Here is a 22894-nt window from a genome sequence, read left to right on the forward strand (position 1 = left end):
CTTAATTATGCAGTGCAGTAAACCACCAATTGTACTTTACAGGATCAGTTAAGGTCTAAGGAAACATGTCCAAGGTTGATGGTAATTACTCTGAGCATGATTAAAATTTGAAATATATAGCTTACCAAACTGCCTTGTGAAAGCAAGAGCAGCACCAAAATTCCAGCCACAATTCCCTGGCTATGCCAAGTTATCTGATATCAGCCAGAGTGGGATACTACAAATCAGCCCAGGGTGGGGAGGTAGAAAGTGCAGGTTTCCTGATCACAGTGCATGCTGGAAAATACAATATTGTAGACACAAAGGAGGGTCAGATATTGCTGCAATATCCTGCATGCCTGAATGGGCTGACAACTCCATTCAGCAAGTCTGTGCCTTCTGAATAGGAGAAAATGGGAAGGAAAATTGAACTTGTACAACATGATTGTCAATTAATTGGTTAAATATAATTCAACACTTTACAGTATTGTTTTGGGTCTTCAGTACAAGTATTCAGTCAAATATGTAATGTGAACAAGTTGCAGTACATTTAATGTATTAAATATCTGACCTTTAATCCACATCGAGGCAGAACTGCATGTGTATCCAAATATACTAACAATTGAAAAAAATACTAATTGTTTATCAAAACATCTGTGTTGCTCATTATGCAGGAGAGAGCGGTGTTATTTCAAAAGCAGCTCAGTGGAGGTTTTCAAAAAAAAAAGCAGTTGGTGAAATTATTTTGAATTATATTACAAATCTCCATTTAAGTTCTCCACAAATAGTTTGTATTAGACATTCGAGTATCGACTGCGTCAACGTAAACTTTTATTTGTACAAAGAAACAAAAATTGTTTTTACAAAGCAAACCACATTATCAAATTCAAAACTGCTGATGCCAGAAACATTACATAACAATTTAGTTCCTGGATTCCACATTTTATGGGGCATTTGAAAGGATGTGTTTTAAAAAAAAATCAAAATGTTGCAGCGTGAAAAAAAACCTCAATCCTCCCCCCAAGTTTCAATTACAAATTTCATAAATACGAGAAATTCAACATCCCACAAATTGTTTTCAACACTGAATAAATATCTACTCTATTTCATGGCAGACCAATCATTCTCACCAGCATGAAACATATACAGTACTGAAATGATTTACAATTCTCACTCATGTGTAGTGTAGCATTCTTTTGTTGGTTTAAAAAAAACTCTTAATTAAAACAAAAATAAAGGTGTAACTGGAGACTTGGTGACAGATTTTTCTTTAAACAAATTAACAACTTCTTTCTTCACAAAATGACAACACAGGAGAGCTCCACAATTATATTTATAAATGTATAGCATTTACCCTGTGTTTAGTGGAAGACACTACTATGCATGAATGTTACTTCAAAAAAGTACAAAAATCATTCAGTAAAACAGTACTGTATCCAATCCAATATACACAAATTATGAAATCTCTACAAATTTATTGTAGCAAAATGCAGCTTCACACTACATTTTCCTGAGTGCTTAACAATAGAAAGAATTTTAGTCCAGTGCAGGTCGCATTTCAAGGTTGTAAAATAAAAGTTATTGCAGTTCATAGAAGGGCAAGGCAGTCTGTGGCATGATTCTAGTTTTCATTTCAAAAATGGAACACCATAGTTTTAAATGTTCCTACTTAAAGCGACACCACTGAACAACCCTAAATTCTTGACCTTTTGGTAGCTGGAGGTTGTGGTGAATGGTCCACATTCGCAGGTTTCATTGGCAATCCCAGCTTTTCTACTTGATTGTGAAAGAAGGCTTGAAGTTTTATCCCAGCTTTTGCTTCACTTGTGTTTCGAGGATTGTATTCAAAACAATTTGTAAACATCAATTCTACATCATCAATAAAATCCGCTGCAAAAGGAAAAAACAATTTATAAACTGAATTTTAAAACTATTTTTAGCCGTATTAGCAGATTTCGATAGCGTTACTCACTGAATGGGAGGATACAGTCTTGTAACAGAAGATTTATACATGTAACACACAATACATTATATCTGTGCAAATACAAAACAAAATGTGCATCACTTCCTTGAATACATAATCTAGGCCAACAGTTCTGTTCATTACTGAAGTGCTGCATTAGCAAAGATGTTGCCCTTCAGAGGAGAAATTAAACTGCACTCCCATATGCTGTCGGAGTGGTTGAGGTTAAAGATCCAATGACACTTCTCAAAAGGAAAAGTTTAATTCTACAGCAGTCTAGCCAATATGCCTCCTACAACCAGGACCACCATCAGAAAAAGTAACCGGTCATTCATTTCACTGCTGCTTGCAGGATGCAGAATGGCTGTCATGTTTACCGACATAATAGGTACTGAAATTAAAAGAAACCTGCGTGAAGCACTGATTAATTTCAATACAGCACCTTAAGTGCTTCCTGCACAATTAATTACTTTTGAAGTTCACGATCTGTTTATATTGACAAATATAGCTAATTTGCATCAGCAATATTCCACAACTGGCAGCAAGGTGATTGATCAGCCATGACGCACGTAAATCTAGGTCTAATCTTTGTTATAGCCCAGAGTATGCAGCAAAATGGCAGTCAACATGTTGAGAGTTGCTGGTGGGATCGGTGTGCACAAGCTGGTACAACACACACAAAAGCAAGAAAGAAACTGGAATGTTGAGGCAGGCCAAGCCACAACTGAAGGAGGGGACTTTGGGCAGGGAGAGCTGCGAACTGTGTTTCGCCCATCCTACTTTAATGTGCTAAAGTGAGGGAAGTGACCAAAAAAAGAAGTTTGTACAGCCCACATATTTCTTTCAGAGCAGAGGTTTAAAAAGAGTTGGGCTACATCTGATCGGTAGCTTTCCCCATCAGTCTAGCAAATGGCTTCAATGCTGGGAATGTTGGCCTGGTCGAGGATGCTAATGTTAGCGCGTCTGTCCTTCCAGGGGATTTGTAGGATCTTGGAGACAACGACTATCTGTCCCACCTGTGACAGGGACTGTGGTTCTCGTATTGGACTGTTCAGCCACTTAAGGACTCATTTTAAGAGTAGAAGCAAGCCTTCCTCGATTCCAAGGGACTGCCTATGATGATGAGTGGATGGAATGGATTTCTGAATGCCCCGAATATCTAATTGACTTAATGCAAACAAATCATCACAGTTAACTTATGACTGGAGACATATAAAACCAAAGATATTTAAACCTTTTTAAACTTACATGCAAAGTTATATTCACATCTGTTTAGTTTTTCTCTTATAATATTTAAGGCAACTGGCTTTTTAATAATATCGTAGTAATCAGTAACCTGTGAAGAAAATAGAAAAAAGGTGCTATGCTGTTAATGGAATTTTATTCCTCATCTGTGTAATATAAAGCATCCTGATTAAGGCATTCAATTACACTGCAAAAAAACTCATTCTACATGGGTTGAAAAAGCACACTAAAAACTGACAATGCTAGTTAAAGTATTAGCTCAATACCCATATTTCCAAGTAAATGCATTACTTTGAGGGGGAAAAAAAAAGGACACAGGAATAGACTAAACATCTTTGAAGGGGCTGCTCTTCCACTTGGGATTACATAACCTTAAATAAAAACTGGTGCTCTACCCGTGACATTCACAAGGTGACTGTTCTGTTACATAACCAGAAAATGCACTTATTTAACCAAACCCATTAAAATTTATTGCATGCGAGACAAAAGGATATGGAATTATTGCTCGATTACCCAATATCCAAGTTTTATTGTATAAAACGAATAGCAATAGTAACTAAAATGCAAGAGTATTAAATTCGTATTACTTGTATACATGAATTAGGATTTTATGATCAAGACAAAGGGTCACATTCATTGGTTTAAAATACAAATAATCAACCAATCACCTATATTAACACAATTTTAATGCTAGAAACAGAATCTATTGTACTATAGATAAATATTATAATGTAATTGAATATACCTGGGCTTTGTTTACCAGTTTCAGGAACGGCCAACTGTCCTCGTGCCGAACCAAGTCAACTATCAGTTGCTCACAAACAGAAAGCTCATGTATGCCAGAATGCCGACTTGAACTCCTCCGACTCCCTGTTACTTTTGATACTTGCATCACCGTATCTTTTTAAACAAAATGCAAGAGTATTAAATTCGTATTACTTGTGTACATGAATTAGCATTTTATGATCAAGACAAAAAGGGTCACATTCATTGGTTTAAAATACAAATAATCAACCAACCAATCACCTGTATTAATACACAATTTTAATGTGCTAGAAACAGCTACGGTGTGACATGTTAGAAGGATCATCAAATGAGGCTATATGGTTGAACTAAAGAACAAAAAGGGCAATCACGCTGCTGGGAGTGAACAATAATCTCCCAAACAGTCCGAGGGAGATAGAAGAGCAAATTTCTGACTAGTGCAAAAACAATAGGGCAGTAATAGTGGGGGATTTCAATTACCCCAATATTAACTGGAATTCCTAAATTGCATTTTGGAGAACTTTTTTAGCCAGTAAGTAGCAAGTCCAATAAGAGGAGGGGGACATTTCTGGATTTAGTTTTAGGAAATGAAAGGGCAGGTGGAAGGAGCATTAGTAGGAGAGCATTTTTGGGATAGTGATCATAATTCAGTTAGTTTTAGCATAATTATGGATAAGGACAAAGATAAAACAGGAGCATTCAAGGTTCTAAATTGGTGGAAGGCCAATTTTTTACTCGGTTGAGAAGTGATTTAGCAAAAGTGGACTGGAAACAGCTACTTGAAGGTAAATCTGTCAGAGCAGTGGGAGGCTTTCAAGAGGGAGATACATGAAGTTCAGGGTAAACATGTTCCCATAAAGATAAAGGATACAACTGCCAAATTTAGAGTCCCTGGATGATAAGGCAAAAAAGGGAAGCTTATATCAGATATCAAGAGCTCAATACTGCAGAAGCCTAGAAGAGTATAGAAAGTGCAAGGGTGAAATTGAGGAAATTAGGAAAGCAAAGAGAGGGCATGAAAAAAATACTGGCAAGTAGAATCAAAGATGTTCTATAAATGACATAAAGAGCAAGATTATAGCTAAGGAAAGATTCAGGCCTATTAGGGACCAAAATAGTGATCTGTGTGTAGAGGCAGAGGATGCAGGTAAGGTACTTAATAAATACTGTGTGTGTCTTCACAAGAGATTGGGGGGGGGGGGGGGGGGCGGGGAGGAACAATGCCGATATTGGAGTTAAGGAGGGAGAGAGTGAAATATTGATTGGGATAAACATAGTATTAAGTGATTTAGCATCTTTGAAACTAGATAAATTGCCAGGACCAGATAAAATCTATCCTAGGCTATTAAAAGAAGGAAGGAAATTGCAGAGGCTCTGACCATTTTCCAATCCTTCCTGGCTACAGGAGTGGTGCCTGAGGATTGGAGAACTGCTAACATTGTACCATTGTTTAAAAAGGGATGAAGGGATAAATCGAGTAATTACAGGCCAGTTAATCTAAACTCTGTGGTGGGCAAATTATTGGATTCAATTCTGAGGGACAGTATAAACCTTCATTTAGAAAGGTAGATTAATCAAGGATAGTCAGCATGGATTTGTTAAGGGAAGATCATGTCTGACTAAATTGATTGAATTTTTTTGACGGGTGTTTTTGCAACTGGAAGGCCGTTTCCAATGGGCTTCCACAGGGCTCAGTACTCAGGCCCTTGCTTTTTGTAGTATGTATTAATGATTGACATAAATGTAGGGGGCATGATAAAGAAATTTGCAGATGATATGTGATACAAAACTTGGCCGTGTGGTTGACAGTGAGCAGGAAGATATCAGTGAATGGTCAGTTGAGCAGAAAAGTGGAAAATGGAATCCATTCTGGAAATGAGAGAGAATGCATTTGGGGAGGGGCAACAAGGTAAGGGAATACACAATAAGTGGGAGGATACAGAGAAGGACTTGCATTTATATAGTGCCTTTCACGACCACCAGACATCTCAAAGTGCTTTACAGCCAATTAAGTACTTTGAGTGTAATGTGGGAAAAGTGGCAGCCAATTTGTGCATAGCAAACTCCCACAAACAGCAATGTGATAATGACCAGATAATCTGTTTTTGTTTTATGTTGATTGAGATATAAATATTGGCCAGGACACTGGGGATAACTACCCTGCTCTTCGAAATAGTGCCATGGGATCTTTTACACCCACCTGAGAGCAGATGGGGCCTCGGTTTAACATCTCATTTAAAAAACAGCACTCTCTCAGTACTGCACTGGAGTGTCAACCTGCAGTGAGACTTGAACGCACAACCTGTTGACTCAGAGGCCAGTGTGCTACCCACTGAGCCACAGCTGACAGGTGTGGAGGAACAGAGGGACCTTGGAGAGTATGTCCACAGATCCTTAAAGGTAGCAGGACAGGATGAAAAAGGCATACGGAATGCTTGCCTTTATTAGCTGAGGCATAGAATACAAGAGCAGGGAATTTATGCTGGAACTGTATACAACACTAGTTAGGTCACAACTTGAGTTCTGGTCACCACATTACAAGAAAGATGTGATTGCACTAGAGGGTACAGAGGAGATTTACGAGGATTTTGCCAGGACAGGAAAATTTTAGCTATGAGGAAAGATTAGATATGCTGGGGTTGTTTTCTTTGAGGAGGCTGAGGGGAGATTTAATTGTGTATAAAATTATGAAGGGCCTAAGAGTGGATAGGATGGACTTATTTCCCATAACAAAGGGGACAATAACCAGCGGACATTGATTTAAAGTAGTTAGTAGAAGGATTAGCGGGGAGATGAGGAAAAGAAATTCACCCAGGAGGGTGGTGGGGGTCTGGAACTCACTGCCTGAAAGGGTGGTAGAGGCAGAAACCCTCATCAAATTTATTGAGCCATGACCTACAGGGCTACAGACCTAGTGCTGGAAGGTGGGATTAGGTTGGGTAGCTCTTTTTTGACCGACACGGACACGACGGGCCGAATGGCCCCCTGCTGTGTCATAATTTTCTATGGTTGTGACATTTATTCTTCATAAATTGTGACCAAAATAAATTAAGACCAGATTGAGCTTTTCATTTCTTGCCTTTGGCTCAGTAAACATTGGACAAGAATGTCATTGAATTGCATTTACGACTTGCACAAACTCCAAATATGTTAAAGCATTAGATATTCTGAGTATTCACAAAAAAGTAAACAGCTTTATCAAATCAACTCAATTTCCAAATAATTGGATTCTGGATACGAGCTGGTTAAATCCTTGCCTCACTTTGTCAAACCGAGATTGTTTCATCGCAAGAAAAATGGATTGTTCATATTTGAGTACACACTCAGTGAAGGGAATATTCTATACCACAGGGAAGGCATTTTGAAAGTCCCTTCGAGATTTTAGGTGAACCCATAAGATCCTTCTTTACTGCCAAATGTATGCAGACAAGACTAGACGAAGCAATTTGTATGCCTATCGTGCCATTAACGGAGAAAAAAAAAAGTCTGTTAGAGGCAATAATCAAAAAATGGGTGCCGAGACAAGGGAGGAAAAGCGAAAGGTTTGGCCTGAGAGGTGGGTTTTAAGGCGAGCACGGTAGCGTGGTTTAGGGAGGCAAATGATGCTAATGGTAAGGTGAAAGGAGGGGAACGCACAAGAGAACAGAATCAGAGGCATAAAGGGTTTTAAAACAGAAGAATTTTAAATTTAAGGTGCTGGGGAACTGCGAGCCAGCAAGGGCAAGGTGGCAGGTGAGCAGGACTTGGTGCAAGATAGGATATATACCAACAGAATTTTGGATGAGCTTAGAGAGAGGATGATAGGAGGACAAAGAAGCAGCATTGGAATAGTTGCATCTGGAAATGACAACGGCATGATGAGGGTTTCAGCAGATGGGTGGAGACAGCCTATGCTATTGAGATGGAAAATGGAAGTGTGCAGTCTTTGTGAGAGAGGGGATATGGGGTCAGAAGCTCAGCTTAGAGTTGAATAAGGCAAGAAAAACTTGCAATTATGCAGAGCCTTTTACGACCTCAGGACTTCCCAAAGCACTTTACAGCCAATGAAATACTTTGAAGTGTAGTCACAGGGTACAGAGCCAGGTTCAGCCTAAGACAGTGACTGGGGAGGGGGAAGATGATGGCAACGGTCTTCATGAGGTTTAGCTTCAAAAAGAAAATTGTGGCGCAGTCTAGACTGGATGTCAGACAAGCGGTCTGATGGTGGAGGGTTTGAGGGAGGTGATGGAGAGGTTGAGATGCTCAACAGCATACACGTTGAAGCCAAATGCTGCTGCATAGAGGAGGAAGGTCAATAAGAAAGGTGGGGGTGGGGGGGGGGGGGGGTCAAGAATAGATCCTTGGGGAACTCCTGAATTGATGGTGCAAGAAATGCTCTGGCTACAGTCGGAACCAAGCAAGGGCAGTCCGACTGAGCTAGAGGAGGATGGCATGGTCAACCATGCCAAAAATTGCAGAGATCAAGGAGGGATAATGCATAATAGCCAGAGGCAGAGAATGTCATTCTTGACTTTGGTTAGAGCAATTTTCTATGCTATGAGGGGGTGTTGCAAATTGATTGGAGGGATTTGAACAAAGCTATGGAAAGGGTTAGCAAGAATTTGGAAGCCGAAAACAATATTAACAAAACTAAAGTAGAATGAGAAATGGTTAAAAATGGGATAAAAAGTCAAAAGGGAGTGAGGAAAACATTTCAAAAATTAAAAGTAATGACTGGATACAACCTAGCATCCTGAATTAGTCGAGGGAGGAAAAAACAAGCTCCAGAAAAAATATTTCAGGGCTCTATTGAATATGGATGTGCGCTGGAGGACTGGAGTGGCCAATGTCGTGCCCATTTTTTAAAATGGGACAGTTAATCCGCTTAACATCTGTGGTAGGGAGAGTTTTTAAAAATTAATAATGACAGTACCACATATCTACCTAGAGAAAAATAGAAGCAGCCAACATTGATTTCAAAAGGGACAATCATGCTTGACAAACCTCAGGATTCTTTGAGGCAGTAACAGACATTGCAGATGGGGGAAGTACATTGGATGCAACACACGTGGACTTTAGGAAAGCTACATGGGAGGTTACGAGAGAAGATTAAGGGATGTGGAATTAGGGGGAAGGATAGTAAACTGGACAAAAAATTGGTTAGGAGAGAAAAAAAAAATCAAAGATAGGATAGTTATTTTTAATGAAAAATAGTGGATGGCAGTGGGGTCCCTTAGGATTCCGTTCTGGGGCAACTTTTGTTCAATGTATGCATCAATAATTTGGATATATGCCTAGAGGGAGCAGTGTTAAAATTTGCAGAGGATATCAAAATAGGAGATAGTTAATTCTTAAGACCAAATGAAATTGCATAGATATATTAAGATGGGGAAATGAGCCAAGTAGTGACAGATGGAACTTAATGTTAGTAAGTGCAAGTGTGAACAGCAGTGATTATACTTTGAATGGAAGTAGGCTCAGTGCTGTGGAAGGGCAGGGGAATACAGATTCACAGAACATTCAAGGCAGCACCTCAGGTTGATAAGGCTGTGAAAAACAGATTAGAGGGCAGGGCAAGAGAAATTTCTTCAAAGTGAGAGACAGCAGAATTCATTTCAAAGGTTAGTGGTAGAGACAAACCACGTCAACTTTTAAGATTAGATTGGATAGCTGAATAAAGGAAAAGCAGCTGAAGGGATATGGGAACAGGGTGAGAAAATGTGATCATCATATATGTGAAGAAACAGTTCTAATCACCAAGACTGATTGGGCCAAACTGCTCGTTTGTGTTGTAACTTCTATGTACAAGTTCCAGGACTTGAGGGGAAAAGAAGGTTGGAGATGGGCATTAGTTTGTGAAGACTCTTTCAACAGAGATACAGCTAATGTTTTCAGTAGGGAGGAATGAAGATTTTAACTGGAAAGGAGAGAACCTGTGCCCTCTCCCACACAAGAGTCAAAGTAGTTCAGAAGCCACGAACATTTCCCTATATGAGCGCTTGGAGCTGCAGATTTATCGATTTTCTGGTAGCTAATTTAACAACCTGAATTTTCCACAAATTCCTTCCTCCACTTCTCATGTTCCTACTCAAAAGGATCTATGTTGAGCTTTTTTCCTTCAACTGATTTGTTAGCGACATTCCTCCTCACGCACATTGTTTGCACTCTGCATTCGAGAATCTCATTTCTCAATCTGGCACCTTCCAACCACACTTTTACTCCCCCTCCCCCCACCAATCACATCTGCGATAATCTCAGGTTCGTGTCTCTCTTCCCCCAAACAATTACCCACAAATCTCATCTACAACAATCCCAGGTGTGTCTCCTTTCTGGATGAGCCCAATTGAACACCTTCTGCTCAATCTCAAAACAGTCCCAACTAACTCATTCTCCTTCCTTGTTCAATGCCTCAACTAATTCATTTCCCTTGGTGCAATCTCTCACATAGCCACCCACTGCCAAACTTGGCTGGGTCAATCGAGTAATTGTGCCATCCTTTCTTTGGCCAAATCCCCAAACTCATATCTTGGTGGGTGGTTAACACCACCTCCAATAGCCAGGTGAGGCCCTTTCATCTCAAAGATGGATTATCTGCATGTCTTTCTCAACCACCACCTCCTTCTCCCTTCTTAGACTTCCATTCCCCCAGCTCAGGCCTTCAGCACAATTGCTATGTGGCTTCTCTCTAGCATTAGCCAAGCTAATTTCCTGAGATCCACCACTTTCTCCTTTAATCCCCTACCCACCCAATACTCAGACATTAATGGATTCCTTTCCACAAGCATCATTCCTCGTTCCTTCAAAATTGATGAAGGAAATTCAATCAACTCCAGAACCTTCAACTACTGCCTCATCTGAAGATGCCTGAACATTTCTTGCCTCCATTCTTTATTTTCAATTGTTTGGATTCCTCTCAGTCTGGTTTTATTCCTGCCTATAGCACCAAAACTACCCTGATCAAAGTCACCAATGACTCATCATTTGCAATCGCAACTATGTGGTGCTATCCCTTACAAATCTCTATGCAGCATTTCACAGGATCAATTACACCATCCTCCTTTACTTCCAAGATTCCATTCTTGACAATCTCCTTTTCCTTATTTACAATGGGTCGCTTGGCATCACGGTCCACAGTCAGTCTCCAAATTCATGGATGATGAGAGTTGGTAACAAGGTTGGCAACAGAACAAATTGATATGCTGCAAACTGATTAAATTACATCTGACACACATGAGGTCCATTCAATGTGGACAAATGCAGTGTGACATACTTGGGGTTAAAACACCTGGCATGTTTACACCATGGATCAGGTCCTGGGGCCAGTAACTGATTAAAGATGTAGAAGCAATGGCAATGATCAATGTTACTATAGGAATACAAATATGGTGAAAGGCGCAATGCTGCGAACATGGAGTACAAAACAAAGATCACTATATAAAACTCTGATAAACCCATATTGAGTACTCTGTACCATTGGTAAAAGATAGAGGCTCTGGCGAGGGTGCAGAGATGTAGTGAATATGGAATTGCTTCAGTAAAAGGGAACTTGAACAGAAAGGAATAGGGGTAATCTGCCAGGTTAGACGAGACTCTGGCAAGTCATGGGCAACCAGAGTCTCCTGGAGCATGATTGATTGTTTTAAGGTACCACAGAATTTTTCTTGAATTGGCTGCAAGATTCCCCCCCACCAAAGGTTTTTTTCTACCTATTGCAAAAGAAAGCACTGACAAAGGCGAGTCAGAGTCTGCAAGGTTGCACTGCCAGCTAGATCAGGCTCAATGGGCCTGATGTTCTTTTCTTTCCCATTTCGTTTGAGTCAATAATTTCTCCAAATGAACACTGGGAATATCAAAGACATAATATACACTGAAGGCATACTTGGTTCCTGAAAAATTCTACACCTAACCCAATTCCACCCCTTCCCTTACTAATCACTCAAACAGAACCAGACCATGCAAAATCTTGGCGTCCCATTTGCTCCTCAAACCCGATCAATCTACATCTGTAATAAAGTTTGCCTCTGTTCTTACCTTATTTCTGTTATTGCAACCTCTGTCCACATTTTTATCATCTCAATATTACTTCAACATCCTCCTCTCAAGCTCCAACAAACTCCCCTGCTTGCATCTAGTCCTGTACTCGATCCCATAGCCCATCAACCCACAGGCTTCTTGCCCTCCAGTGCATCAAATTCCAAACTTTCATCCTCATTCAGGTGAATGAAAATTTATAAAGTCAAAGAATAAGGAGAAGGTAATCGATCAGGATAGCACTGGGGGAAATGAAAACCAGAGCATGCCAGGAAGGGACAGAATGTATAAACAAAGGTGAATCAGAAAGTGGGGTCAAAGCAGGAAAAAATGGTTAAAAAAAAAACAAATTTAAAAGCTCTTATCTAAATGCACATAGCATTCATAAAATAGATGAGTTGACGGCACAAATAGATACAAATGGGTATGATCTGATAGCCATTACAGAGACGTGGTTGCAAGATGACCAGGACTGGGAACTAAATATTCAGGGGTATTTGACAATTTGGAAGGACAGACAGAAAGGAAAAGGAGGCACGGTTAATAAAGGAGATGATCAGTGCTTTAGTGAGAAACGATATTGGCTCAGACGATCAAGATGTTGAATCAGTTTGGGTGGAGATAAGGAATAAGGGGAAAAAGTCACTGGTTGGCATAGTCTATCGCCCCCCCAACAGTAGCTACACTGTTGGACGGAGTATAAATCAAGAAATAATGGAGGCTTGTAATAAAGGAACGGCAATAATCATGGGTGATTTTAACCTTCATATTGATTGGACAAAGCAAATTGGCCAGGGTAGCCTTGAGGAAGAGTTCATGGAGTGTGTCCAGTATAGTTTCCTTGAACAGTACTTTGCGGAACCAACCAGGGAGCAGGCTATCTTAGATCTGGTACTGTGTAATGAGACAGGATTAATAAATGATCTCGTAGTAAAGGATCCTCTAGGAATGAGTGACCGTAACGGTTGAATTTCAAATTCAGTTGGAGGGTGACAAAGTTGGTTCTCAAACCAACGTAAATAAAGGAGACTACAAAGGCATGAGGGCAGAGTTAGCTAAAGTGGACTGGGAAAACAGATTAGAGTGGGATGGTTGATGAGCAGTGACAGACATTTAAGGAGATATTTCATAACTCGCAACAAAAATATATCCCAATGAGAAGGAAAGACTAAGAGAAGTGATAACGATCCATGACTAATTAATGTAATAAGGTATGGTATCAAATTGAAAACAAGGGCACACAATGTGGCCAAGAACAGTGGAAGGCCAAAGGATTGGAAAACTTTTAAAAGCTAGCAAAGAACGACTAAAAAAATGAGGATAGATTATGAAAGTAAACTAGCACGAAATATAAACAGATAGCAAGATGTCTACAGGTACATAAAAAGGAAGAGTGGCTAAAATAAATGTTGGTCCCCGAGAGGACGAGATTGGGGAATTAATAATGGAGAACAGGGAAATGACAGATATTGAACAAATCTTTTGTATCGGTCTTCACGGTAGAAGACACTAAAAACATCCCAGTAGTGAATAATCAAGGGGCTATCGGGAGGGAGGAATTTAATACAACACCATCACTAATGAAATAGTACTCGGTAAAATAATGTGACTAAAGGCGGACAAGTCCCCTGGACCTGATGGCTTACATCCTAGGGTCTTGAGAGGGGTGGCTGCAGAGATAGTGGATGCATTGGTTGTAATCTACCAGAATTTCCTGGATTCTGGGGCAGTCCCAGCGGATTAGAAAATCGTAAATGTAACACCTCTATTTAAAAAAGGAGGCAGACAAAAAGCAGGAAACTATAGACCAGTTAGCCCAACATCTATCATTGGGAAAATGCTGGAGTCCATTATTAAGGAAGCAGTAACGGGACATTTGGAAAAGCATAATTCAAACAGTCAGCGTGGTTTTATGAAAGAGAAATCATGTTTGACAAATTTGCTGGAGTGCTTTGAGGCTGTAATAAGCAAGATGAATAAGGGGGAACCAGTGAATGTGGTGTATTTGGATTTCCAGAAGGCATTTGATAAGGCGTCACATAAAAAGGTTACGGCACAAGATAAAAGTTCACAGGGTTGGGGGTAATACATTAGCATGGATAGAGGATTGGTTAACAGAAAACACAGCCAGGATAAATGGGTAATTTTCCAGTTAACAAACAGTGACTAGTGGGGTGCTGCAGGAATTGGTGCTGGGTCCTCAACTATTTACAATCTATATTAATGACTTGGATGAAGGAACAGAGTGTAATGTAGCCAAGTTTGCTGATGATACAAAGATTGGTGAGAAAGCAAGTTGTGAGGAGGACATACAAAATCTGCAAAGGGATATAGATAGTCTGAGTGGGCAAAAATTTGGTAGATGGAGTATAACGTGGGAAAATGTGAGGTTATCCACTTTGGCAGAAAGAATAGAAAAGCAAATTATAATTTAAATGGAGAAAAATTGTAAAGTGCTGCAGTACAGAGGGACCTGGGGGTCCTTGTGCATGAAACACAAAAAGTTAGTATGCAGGTACAGCAAGTAATCAGGAAGGCAAATGGAATGTTGGCCTTTATTGCAATATAAAAGCAGAGAAAGTCCTGCTACAACTGTATAAGGGTATTGGTGAGGCCACATCTAGAGTACTGCATACAGTTTTGGCCTCCATATTTAAGGAAGGATATAATTGCATTGGAGGCTTTTCAGAGAAGGTTCACCAGGTTGATTCCAGAGATGAGGGGGTTGACTTTTGAAGATGGGTTGAGTAGGTTGGGCCTATACTCATGGGAGTTGAGAAGAATGAGGTGATCTTATCAAAACATGTAAGTTAATGAGGGGGCTCAACAAGATGGATGCAGAGAAGATATTTCCACTCATAGGACAATCTAAAACTAGGGAACATAACTCTCAGAATAAGGGGCCACCCATTTAAAACAATGAGGAGGAATTTCTTCTTCTCAGCAGGTTGTAAATCTATGGAATTCTCTGCCCAGAGATCTGTGGAGGCTGGGTCATTGAATATATTTAAGGCGGAGATACAGATTTTTGAGTGATAAAGGAATAAAGGGTTATGGGGAGCAGGCTGGGAAGTGGAGCTGAGTCCATGATCAGATCAGCCATGATCTTATTAAATGGCGGCGCAGGCTCGAGGGGCCAGGTGGCCTACTCTTGCTCCTATTTCTTATGCGCTTATTCACAATCCCTCCAAAACTTCCTCAAGCCCTGTGGCCCTGCAGATGCTTATTGATTTATAGATTCTGGTCCACCTGTGTCTGCCCACCACCAACCTCTAGTCCACCATTCAAGCAGGAGCTTCAGATGACAGGGCCCTTCTCTGGAACTTGCTCCAATTCTATTCCCCTTCACTTACTATTTCTCTCCCCACCTTTAAAAGCCTCAAAACTTTTCTTCCCAATTAAGTTTTTGGCTATCTTGAAGTCTTTTGCTGAGTGTCAGTTTTGGCTCTGAAGATTTAAGATGCGTTCTACATTAAAAGTGCTATATAAATAAGTTATTTCTGAACATATATAATGGAACTGTATACCACACAATACATCATTTCAATGCACTCTGCATTTGGAAGATCAGTCAGATTTTCAATGATATGCACTGGATACTAAAAAAAACATGGTAAATTATAGTTACATTTTTTGAAAAGCAGCAAGACAACTAACTTTGCATGCTAAACTTATTTTCTTCTCTAGTTGTTGAGGTAAAAAGCTAATCCAGAATTTCAGGATTAGTTTGTTACTGTAATAATTTAAAATATATTTCAGGGGTAACCCAATTTTTGAAAGATTTGGTGCAATTTCTTTCAAGGCCTGTAAATTGCTTGCAAGTTGTACTAAAACCAATACAGGGGCAACAGTCATCCTGAATTTTGTGGCATCAACTATTTTATGAGTAATGTATATAATGAGTTGACATCCCCAGATAATTAATTTGATGTGAATTCTTCAGAGACATACCTGAAGCAACATACAGACTAGTGTCACAACCAAGGGAGGAAGTACTCATTCCCACAATTTGTTTTAACCATTTGCAAGCAAGTCAGTTGCAAGTGCTCTTTTAAACAAAAAAGCACATTTCTTTTAATAAGAACTTTGAATAAGCCTGCTCCGCCATTTAATACGATCATGGCTGATCCGATCATGGACTCAGGTCCACTTCCCTGTCCGCTCCCCTTAACCCCTTATTGGTTAAAAAACTGTCTTATTTCAGTCTTGAATCTACTCAATACCCAGCTTCCACAGTTGAGGCAGCGAATTCCACAGATTCACAACCCTCAGAAGAAATTCCTCCATCTCAGTTTTAAATGTCCAGCCCCTTATTCTAAGATTATGCCCCCTAGTTCTAGTCTCCCCTATCAGTGGAAACATCCTCTCTGCACCCACCTTGTCAAGCCCCCTCATAATCTTATACGTTTTGATAAGATCACCTCTCATTCTTCTGAATTCCAATGAGTAGAGGCCCAACCTTCTCAACCTTTCCTCAGAAGTCAACCCCCTCATCTCCGGAATCAACCGAGTGAACCTTCTTTGAACTGCCTCCAAAACAAGTATATCCTTTCTTAAATATGGAAAAAACTGTATGCAGTATTCAAGGTGTGGTCGCACCAATACCCTGTATAACTGTAGCAAGATTCCATTGGCCTTCCTGATCACTTGCTGTACCTGCATACTAACCTTTTGTGTTTCATGCACGAGTACCCCCAGGTCCTCAGAGTGCATGACCGCTCACTTTCCAACATTATACTCCATCTGCCAAATTTTTGCCCACTCACTTAGCCTATCTGTCCTTTTGCAGATTTTGCATGTCTTTCTTACACATTGTTTTTCCTCCCATCTTTGCATCATCAGCAAACATGGCTACGTTACACTCAGTCCTTTCTTCCAAGTCATTAATATAGATTGTAAATAGTTGGGGTCCCAGCAGCACACCACTAGTTACTGGTTGCCAACCAGAGAATGAACCATTTATCCCGACTCTGTTTTCTGTTAGTTAGCCAATCCTCTATCCATGCTAATATGTTACCCACAACCCCGTGAACTTTTATCTTGTGCAGTAACCTTTTATGTGGCATCTTGTCAAATGCCTTCTGGAAGTCCAAATGCATCACATCCACTGGTTCCCCTTTATCCACCCTGTTAGTTACATCCTCAAAGAATTCCAGCAAATTTGTCAAACATGACTTCCCTTCCATAAATCCATGCTGACTCTGCCTGACTGAATTTTGCTTTTCCAAATTACAACCAATGCATCCACTATCCCTGCCGCTACTTTTCAAGACCCTAGGATGCAAGCTATCAGGTCCAGGGGATTTATCTGCCTTTAGTCCCATTATCTTAATGAGTACCACCTCCTTTGTGATTGTGATTGTGTTAAGTTCCTCCCCCCCTATAGCCCCTAGACTATCCACTGTCACAATATTTTTAGTGTCCTCTACTGTAAAGACGAATACAAAATATTTGTTCAGAGTTTCTGCCATCTCCATGTTCCCCATTACTAATTCCCCGGTCCCATCCTGAGGGACCAACAGTTACTTTAGCCACTCTTTTCCTTTTTATATACCTATAGAAACTCTTGCTGTCTGTTTTTATATTCCGTGCTAGTTTACTTTCACAGTCTATCTTCCCCTTCATCTTTTTAGTTATTCTTTGCTGGCTTTTAAAACCTTCCCAATCTTCTGTCCTCCCACTCGTTTTGGCCACTTTATATGCCCTTGTTTTTAAATTGGATATCGTCCTTTATTTCTTTAGTTAGCCATGGATGGTTAACTTTTCTTTTACACGTTTTCCTCCTCACTGGAATATATTTTTTGGGTTGTGAAATATCTCCTTAAACGTACGCCACTGTTAATCAACTGTCCTGCATTTAATCTATTTTCCCAGTTCACTTTAGCCAATTCTGCCCTCATACCTTTGTAGTCTCCTTTATTTAAGCTTAGTACGCTGGTTTGAGATCCAACTTTCTCACCCTCCATCTGAATTTGAAATTCAACTATGCTATGATCACTCATACCAAGGGGATCCTTTACTAAGAGATTGTTTATTAATCCTGTCTCATTACACAGGACCAGATCTAAGATAGCCTGTCCCCTGGTTGGTTCCGTTACATAATAAACCCCCACGAGGATATTGATCCCGGCTCTATTGAGGTGCAACCCATCTGGCTTGTACAGGTCCCACCTCCCCCAGAAGCGGTCCCAATGCCTCAGGAAACTAAAGCCCTCCCGCCTGCACCATCTCTCCAGCCACACATTCATCTGCTCTATCCACCTGTTTCTATACTCACTAGCACGTGGCACTGGGAGTAACCTGTAGATTACTACCTTTGAAGTCCTGCTTTTTAATTTCTCTCCTAGCTCCCTAAACTCTACCTGCAGGACTTCATCCCTATTTCTATTTATGTCGTTGGTCCCAATATGGACCACGACCTCTGGCTGTTCACCCTCTTCCCCCCCCAGAATGCACTGAATTAGAGCATACTGGGAACACAGACTGCCCCATAAGCTACACTGAGTTTAATATACTTATTCAAAATGTAGAAACAGGTTTGCCTCTTAGATCATGCACCAAATGTGACGAAGAATCCACTACTAGGCCTCCACTAATACCATTCGTTCGGAGGTTCAAAAACAGTCTTTATAACTATGATCCTCTTGATTTACCACCAGTTGGGAAACTGGGAACTCCGTAGTGTTGCTAGATTTAGAAATTAACTCAAGTATGTTTTGCGTTGCTACATGATGGTGCTCTAACAATCTGCCTGGACAAACACTTTTTTTTCAATAATGGATATAAAGTTTGGAAACACAAAGATTCAGAAATTTCTAAAATCAGTTGCTCATTTTTAAACAATTCATTTTAATGAAATAGATTGCACTATATCTCTCGCCACTAGCTTTTCAAGAGGTTACTGCATTACATTCTAACAACACTTTTTCCTACCTGCAGATTTCCGTTTTCTGCCTCTTTTGCCTGTTTTTATCACCTGAGTTGGTTTTGGTTGTACACGACGTGTATATTTCCTCTTTTTTCTTATGGGCTCATCCTGAGAGAGGTCTAAATCAGAAATGTTAACACTGTGCGAAGTTGAAGTGCTACATTCAGGAGTGCTGGTAGCAATTCTCCGATACTTCCGTCGCTGACTGGGGCTAGCCAGTTCACTGAAGGATTTATCCACTTGGCAGGATTTGGAACGACGATATGGTCTGGACATGGGTTTTATTTCAGAGTCTGATGCAGATTTTGGCTTCCTCCCCAATCTTCTGCCACTATTTCTACCAGCAGATGCAGTTAATTTGGGGGTATTTGATTGACTGCGAGGGGTGTATTTTCTTTTGCCTGTGTGCCGGGTACCTGTTGCTTTTGGAATGCTGGATTTGCCTTTTTTGCTCTTGATTTGTAGTTTTACCCGAGGTCTTCCTCTTCGTGGTTGACTGGTTAAGGTAACAAAACACATTCTGTTCAAAACATTTATACAAGACAAAAATGCATTTACTGCACATTTGAAACAACTTGGGTGTCCAAATTGAAATGTTTAGAATATCTATATTCTGGTGGGATGAAATTCAGTGACAGTTAACAGAAACTAGTTGTACAGCCCCAAGATTAGCTTTTAAAATAAAATTGCTCCCCATTGTATACCCCCCTACACTAAAATATTGTAAAAAAAAAATCAAATCTGAGACCACTGAAAAGTCTGAAATGCTATATAAAATCTACAGATAAAGTCATTAATTGTATGCTAATAGAAGCTATTTTCATGCCAAACTACTGACATAAAAAATGCTTAGAGATTGGGCATCTACTTAGATTCCCAATATTTTCAGCAATCCAGAGATATTTAAGGCAATTGACTCTGAAAAGGGACATTAAATGCAAACTAGGAAATTATAGGCCTATTAGTCGAACGTTAGTTGTCAGAAAGTTACGAGAATCTGTTAATAGGGACAGAGTGACTGAGCTTTTGGACAAATATGAGCTGATCAGAGAGCCAGCATGGATTTGTAAAGAGCAAGTCACATGTTCTGAACCTAGTTGAATTTTTGTGAGGTGGTAATAAATGTGGTAGTTAAGGGAGTATCTATGGTTGCCATTTGTATGGACTTACATAAGACATTTGACAAGGTTCCACACAAAAGACTTAAAATTTAGGGATCCTGGTACAGAAATCACAAAGACAGGTACAAAAAATAATTTGAAAACATTAATGGAATGTTGGCTTTCATCAAGAGGGGTGGAATTTATGTTACAACTGTAAGACCCCATCTGGAGTACGACATTCAGTTCTGGGCACTGCACCTCAGGGAAGATATATTGGCCTTGGAGGGGGTGCAGCATAAATTCATCAGAATGATACTGGGGTTAAAATAAAAGGACAGGTTGCATAGACTAGGCTTGTATTCCTTTTAGTATAGAAGATTAGTGGGTGATCTAATTGACGTGTTTAAGATGATTGAAAGATTTGATAGGGTAGAGGGGGAAACTATTTCCTCTGGTGAGAGTCCAGAACAAAGAGGTATAACCTTAAAATTAGAGCTAGGCTGTTCAAGAGGTCAGAAAGCACTTCTTCATACAAAGGATAATGGAAATCTGGGACTCTCAAATTTGTCAAGAAGCTGTTGAGGCAAGGGTAATTGAAAACATCAAAACTGAGTTTTTGTGTTAAGACTTTAAGTATTAAGAGTTACAGAACCAAGGCAGTAGATGGAGTTAAGATACAGATCAACCATGATCTAATTGAATGGCAGAACAAGATCGAGGGGGTTGAATGGCCAACTCCTGTTCTTATGTTCTGAAATATTGCATGATCAAGGTTACCTTCAGTACAATCAAATAGATCTCAACGTGCAAACTGTAGCAATAAGCAAACTGATCCAATTTTGGGCAAGATCGTCTGATTGCTGGCCAGACATTCACTTACGAATACAACAGGAAACAAATTGGGATTTCCCTAAAACATAAATGCTGATTCGTGACATCTTCTGTTGAAATAGTAAATACAAGATGGAACTTAACCATCTTAATAATTTTGTTGGAAATATTCACCAAAGCCGTTTGAAATTTGAAACTGGTTACGTTTGAGATTTTTGGTCCCCAAGTGTACCTTTTTATACACCAAGATTGGTTTGAAGGGGTGGATACCATCAATTTTAATCGCATGCAATTACTGTTGTCACTAATGCAAATATGCGATAAAAGTATTATCCAACACATATATATTGGGTGGACTGTACAATCTACTAACACATGCAGTATTTCTGGAGTGTAGAAGTTTACCGAGGGATGTTTGGATTTGAATGAGGATGAGAGTTTTGAATTTGAAGCACTGGAGAACAGGCAGCCAATTGAGGAACGTTGATCATTGTTGCAGAACAGATGCGTTAACACCATCACATTAGGAAAGCTACACCTGATCCAGTCCTCACCAAGTAAAAGAAAATTTAAGCAGTAATGATGAGCACCATCTGTAACCATTGCAGTCCAGACAGGGCACTTCGACAACAAAACATTATGTCACTGAACGAACACACACAAACATTTGGTCCCCATGCATGCCCATCAACTTTGGTTCAGTTTGTTACAAACAGCCCTAACACAGCGGGACCTCAATTATCTACCCTCCCGTGGATAAGAGCAGCACCCCAGGATTCAGCGCTCCGACCCGACCTGGGTGGGAACACTTCCAGCAACACTGGGGATAAGAGGAGCTAGCCACTGCAGGGAAGCAGCATGAGCCATCCTGATTTGGGGGGGGGGGGGGGGGAAAAACAGGACGACGACGACAAAATGGAACAGGGCGACGAAATCGACCACCGGAATTCAGGTAGCTGATTGGAGCGAGGACAGGCCCAGGGGCGGCAACAGTCGGGGCCCAGGAGGAGCCGAGTGTGGACCAGCAGCAGGGCTGGGGCACAGGGAAACATAGAAAATATGTGCAGGAGTAGGCCATTCAGCCCTTTGAGCCTGCACCACCATTCAATATCATGGCTGATCATTCACCTCAGTACTCCTTTCCTGCTTTCTCTCCATACCCCTTGATCCCCTTAGCCGTAAGGGCCATATCTAACACCCTCTTGAATATATCTAATGAACTGGTATCAATAACTCTCTGCGGCAGGGAATTTCACAGGTTAACAACTCTGAGTGAAGAAGTTTCTCATCTCGGTCCTAAATGGCTTACCCCTTATCCTTGGACTGTGACCCCTGGTTCTGGATTTCCCCAACATCAAGAACATTCTTCCTGCATCTAACCCATCCAATCCCATCAGAATTTTATGTTTCGACGAGATCCCCTCTCATTCTTCTAAATTCCAGTGAATACAGGCCCAGACAAGCCAGTCTCTCCTCATATGTCAGTCCTGCCATCATGGGAATCAGTCTGGTGAATCTTCGCTGCACTCCCTCAATAGCAAGAATGTCCTTTTCTCAGATTAGGAGACCAAAACTGACAATATTCCAAGTGAGGCCTCACCAAGGCCCTGTACAACTGCAGTAAGACCTCCCTGCTCCTATACTCAAAACCCCTAGCTATGAACGCCAACATACTATTTGCCTTCTTCACCGCCTGCTGTACCTGCATGACAACTTTCAATGACTGATGTACCATGACACCCAGGTCACATTGCACCTCTCCTTTTCCTAATCTGCCGCCGTTCAGATAATATTCTGCCTTCATGTTTTTGCCACCAGTGAATAGCCTCACATTTATCCACATTATACTGCATCTGCCATGCATTTGCCCACCACCTAACCTGTCCAAGTCACCCTGCAGCCTCTTCGCGTTCTCCTCGCACATCATGACGCCACCCAGCTTAGTGTCATCTGCAAACTTGGAGATATTACACTCAATTCCTTCACATAAATCATTAATCTATATTGTAAATAGCTGGGGTCCTAGCACTGAGCCCTGCAGCACCCCATTAGTCACTGCCTGCCATTCTG

At 40.5% G+C, this 22894-nt stretch overlaps 1 protein-coding gene across 2 annotated transcripts in view; it reads right to left on the reverse strand.

Moving 5' to 3' along the window:
• Window positions 1–767: 767 nt before the first annotated feature.
• baz1a (bromodomain adjacent to zinc finger domain, 1A) overlaps window positions 768–22894 on the reverse strand; it is a 101493-nt gene continuing 79366 nt past the window's right edge. For both annotated transcript variants that reach the window (XM_070879069.1, XM_070879068.1), the window contains exons 25-28: window positions 18896–19386; window positions 3933–4087; window positions 3191–3278; window positions 768–1869 (exon numbers count right to left, since the gene is read on the reverse strand). In XM_070879069.1, coding sequence (XP_070735170.1) covers window positions 1673–1869; window positions 3191–3278; window positions 3933–4087; window positions 18896–19386 — 931 coding nt within the window. In that variant the 3' untranslated portion in view covers window positions 768–1672. The remainder of the gene's footprint in view (window positions 1870–3190; window positions 3279–3932; window positions 4088–18895; window positions 19387–22894) is intronic.

Source organism: Pristiophorus japonicus, chromosome 4 (assembly GCF_044704955.1).
Source record: "Pristiophorus japonicus isolate sPriJap1 chromosome 4, sPriJap1.hap1, whole genome shotgun sequence".
NCBI classification, from domain to species: Eukaryota; Metazoa; Chordata; class Chondrichthyes; family Pristiophoridae; genus Pristiophorus; species Pristiophorus japonicus.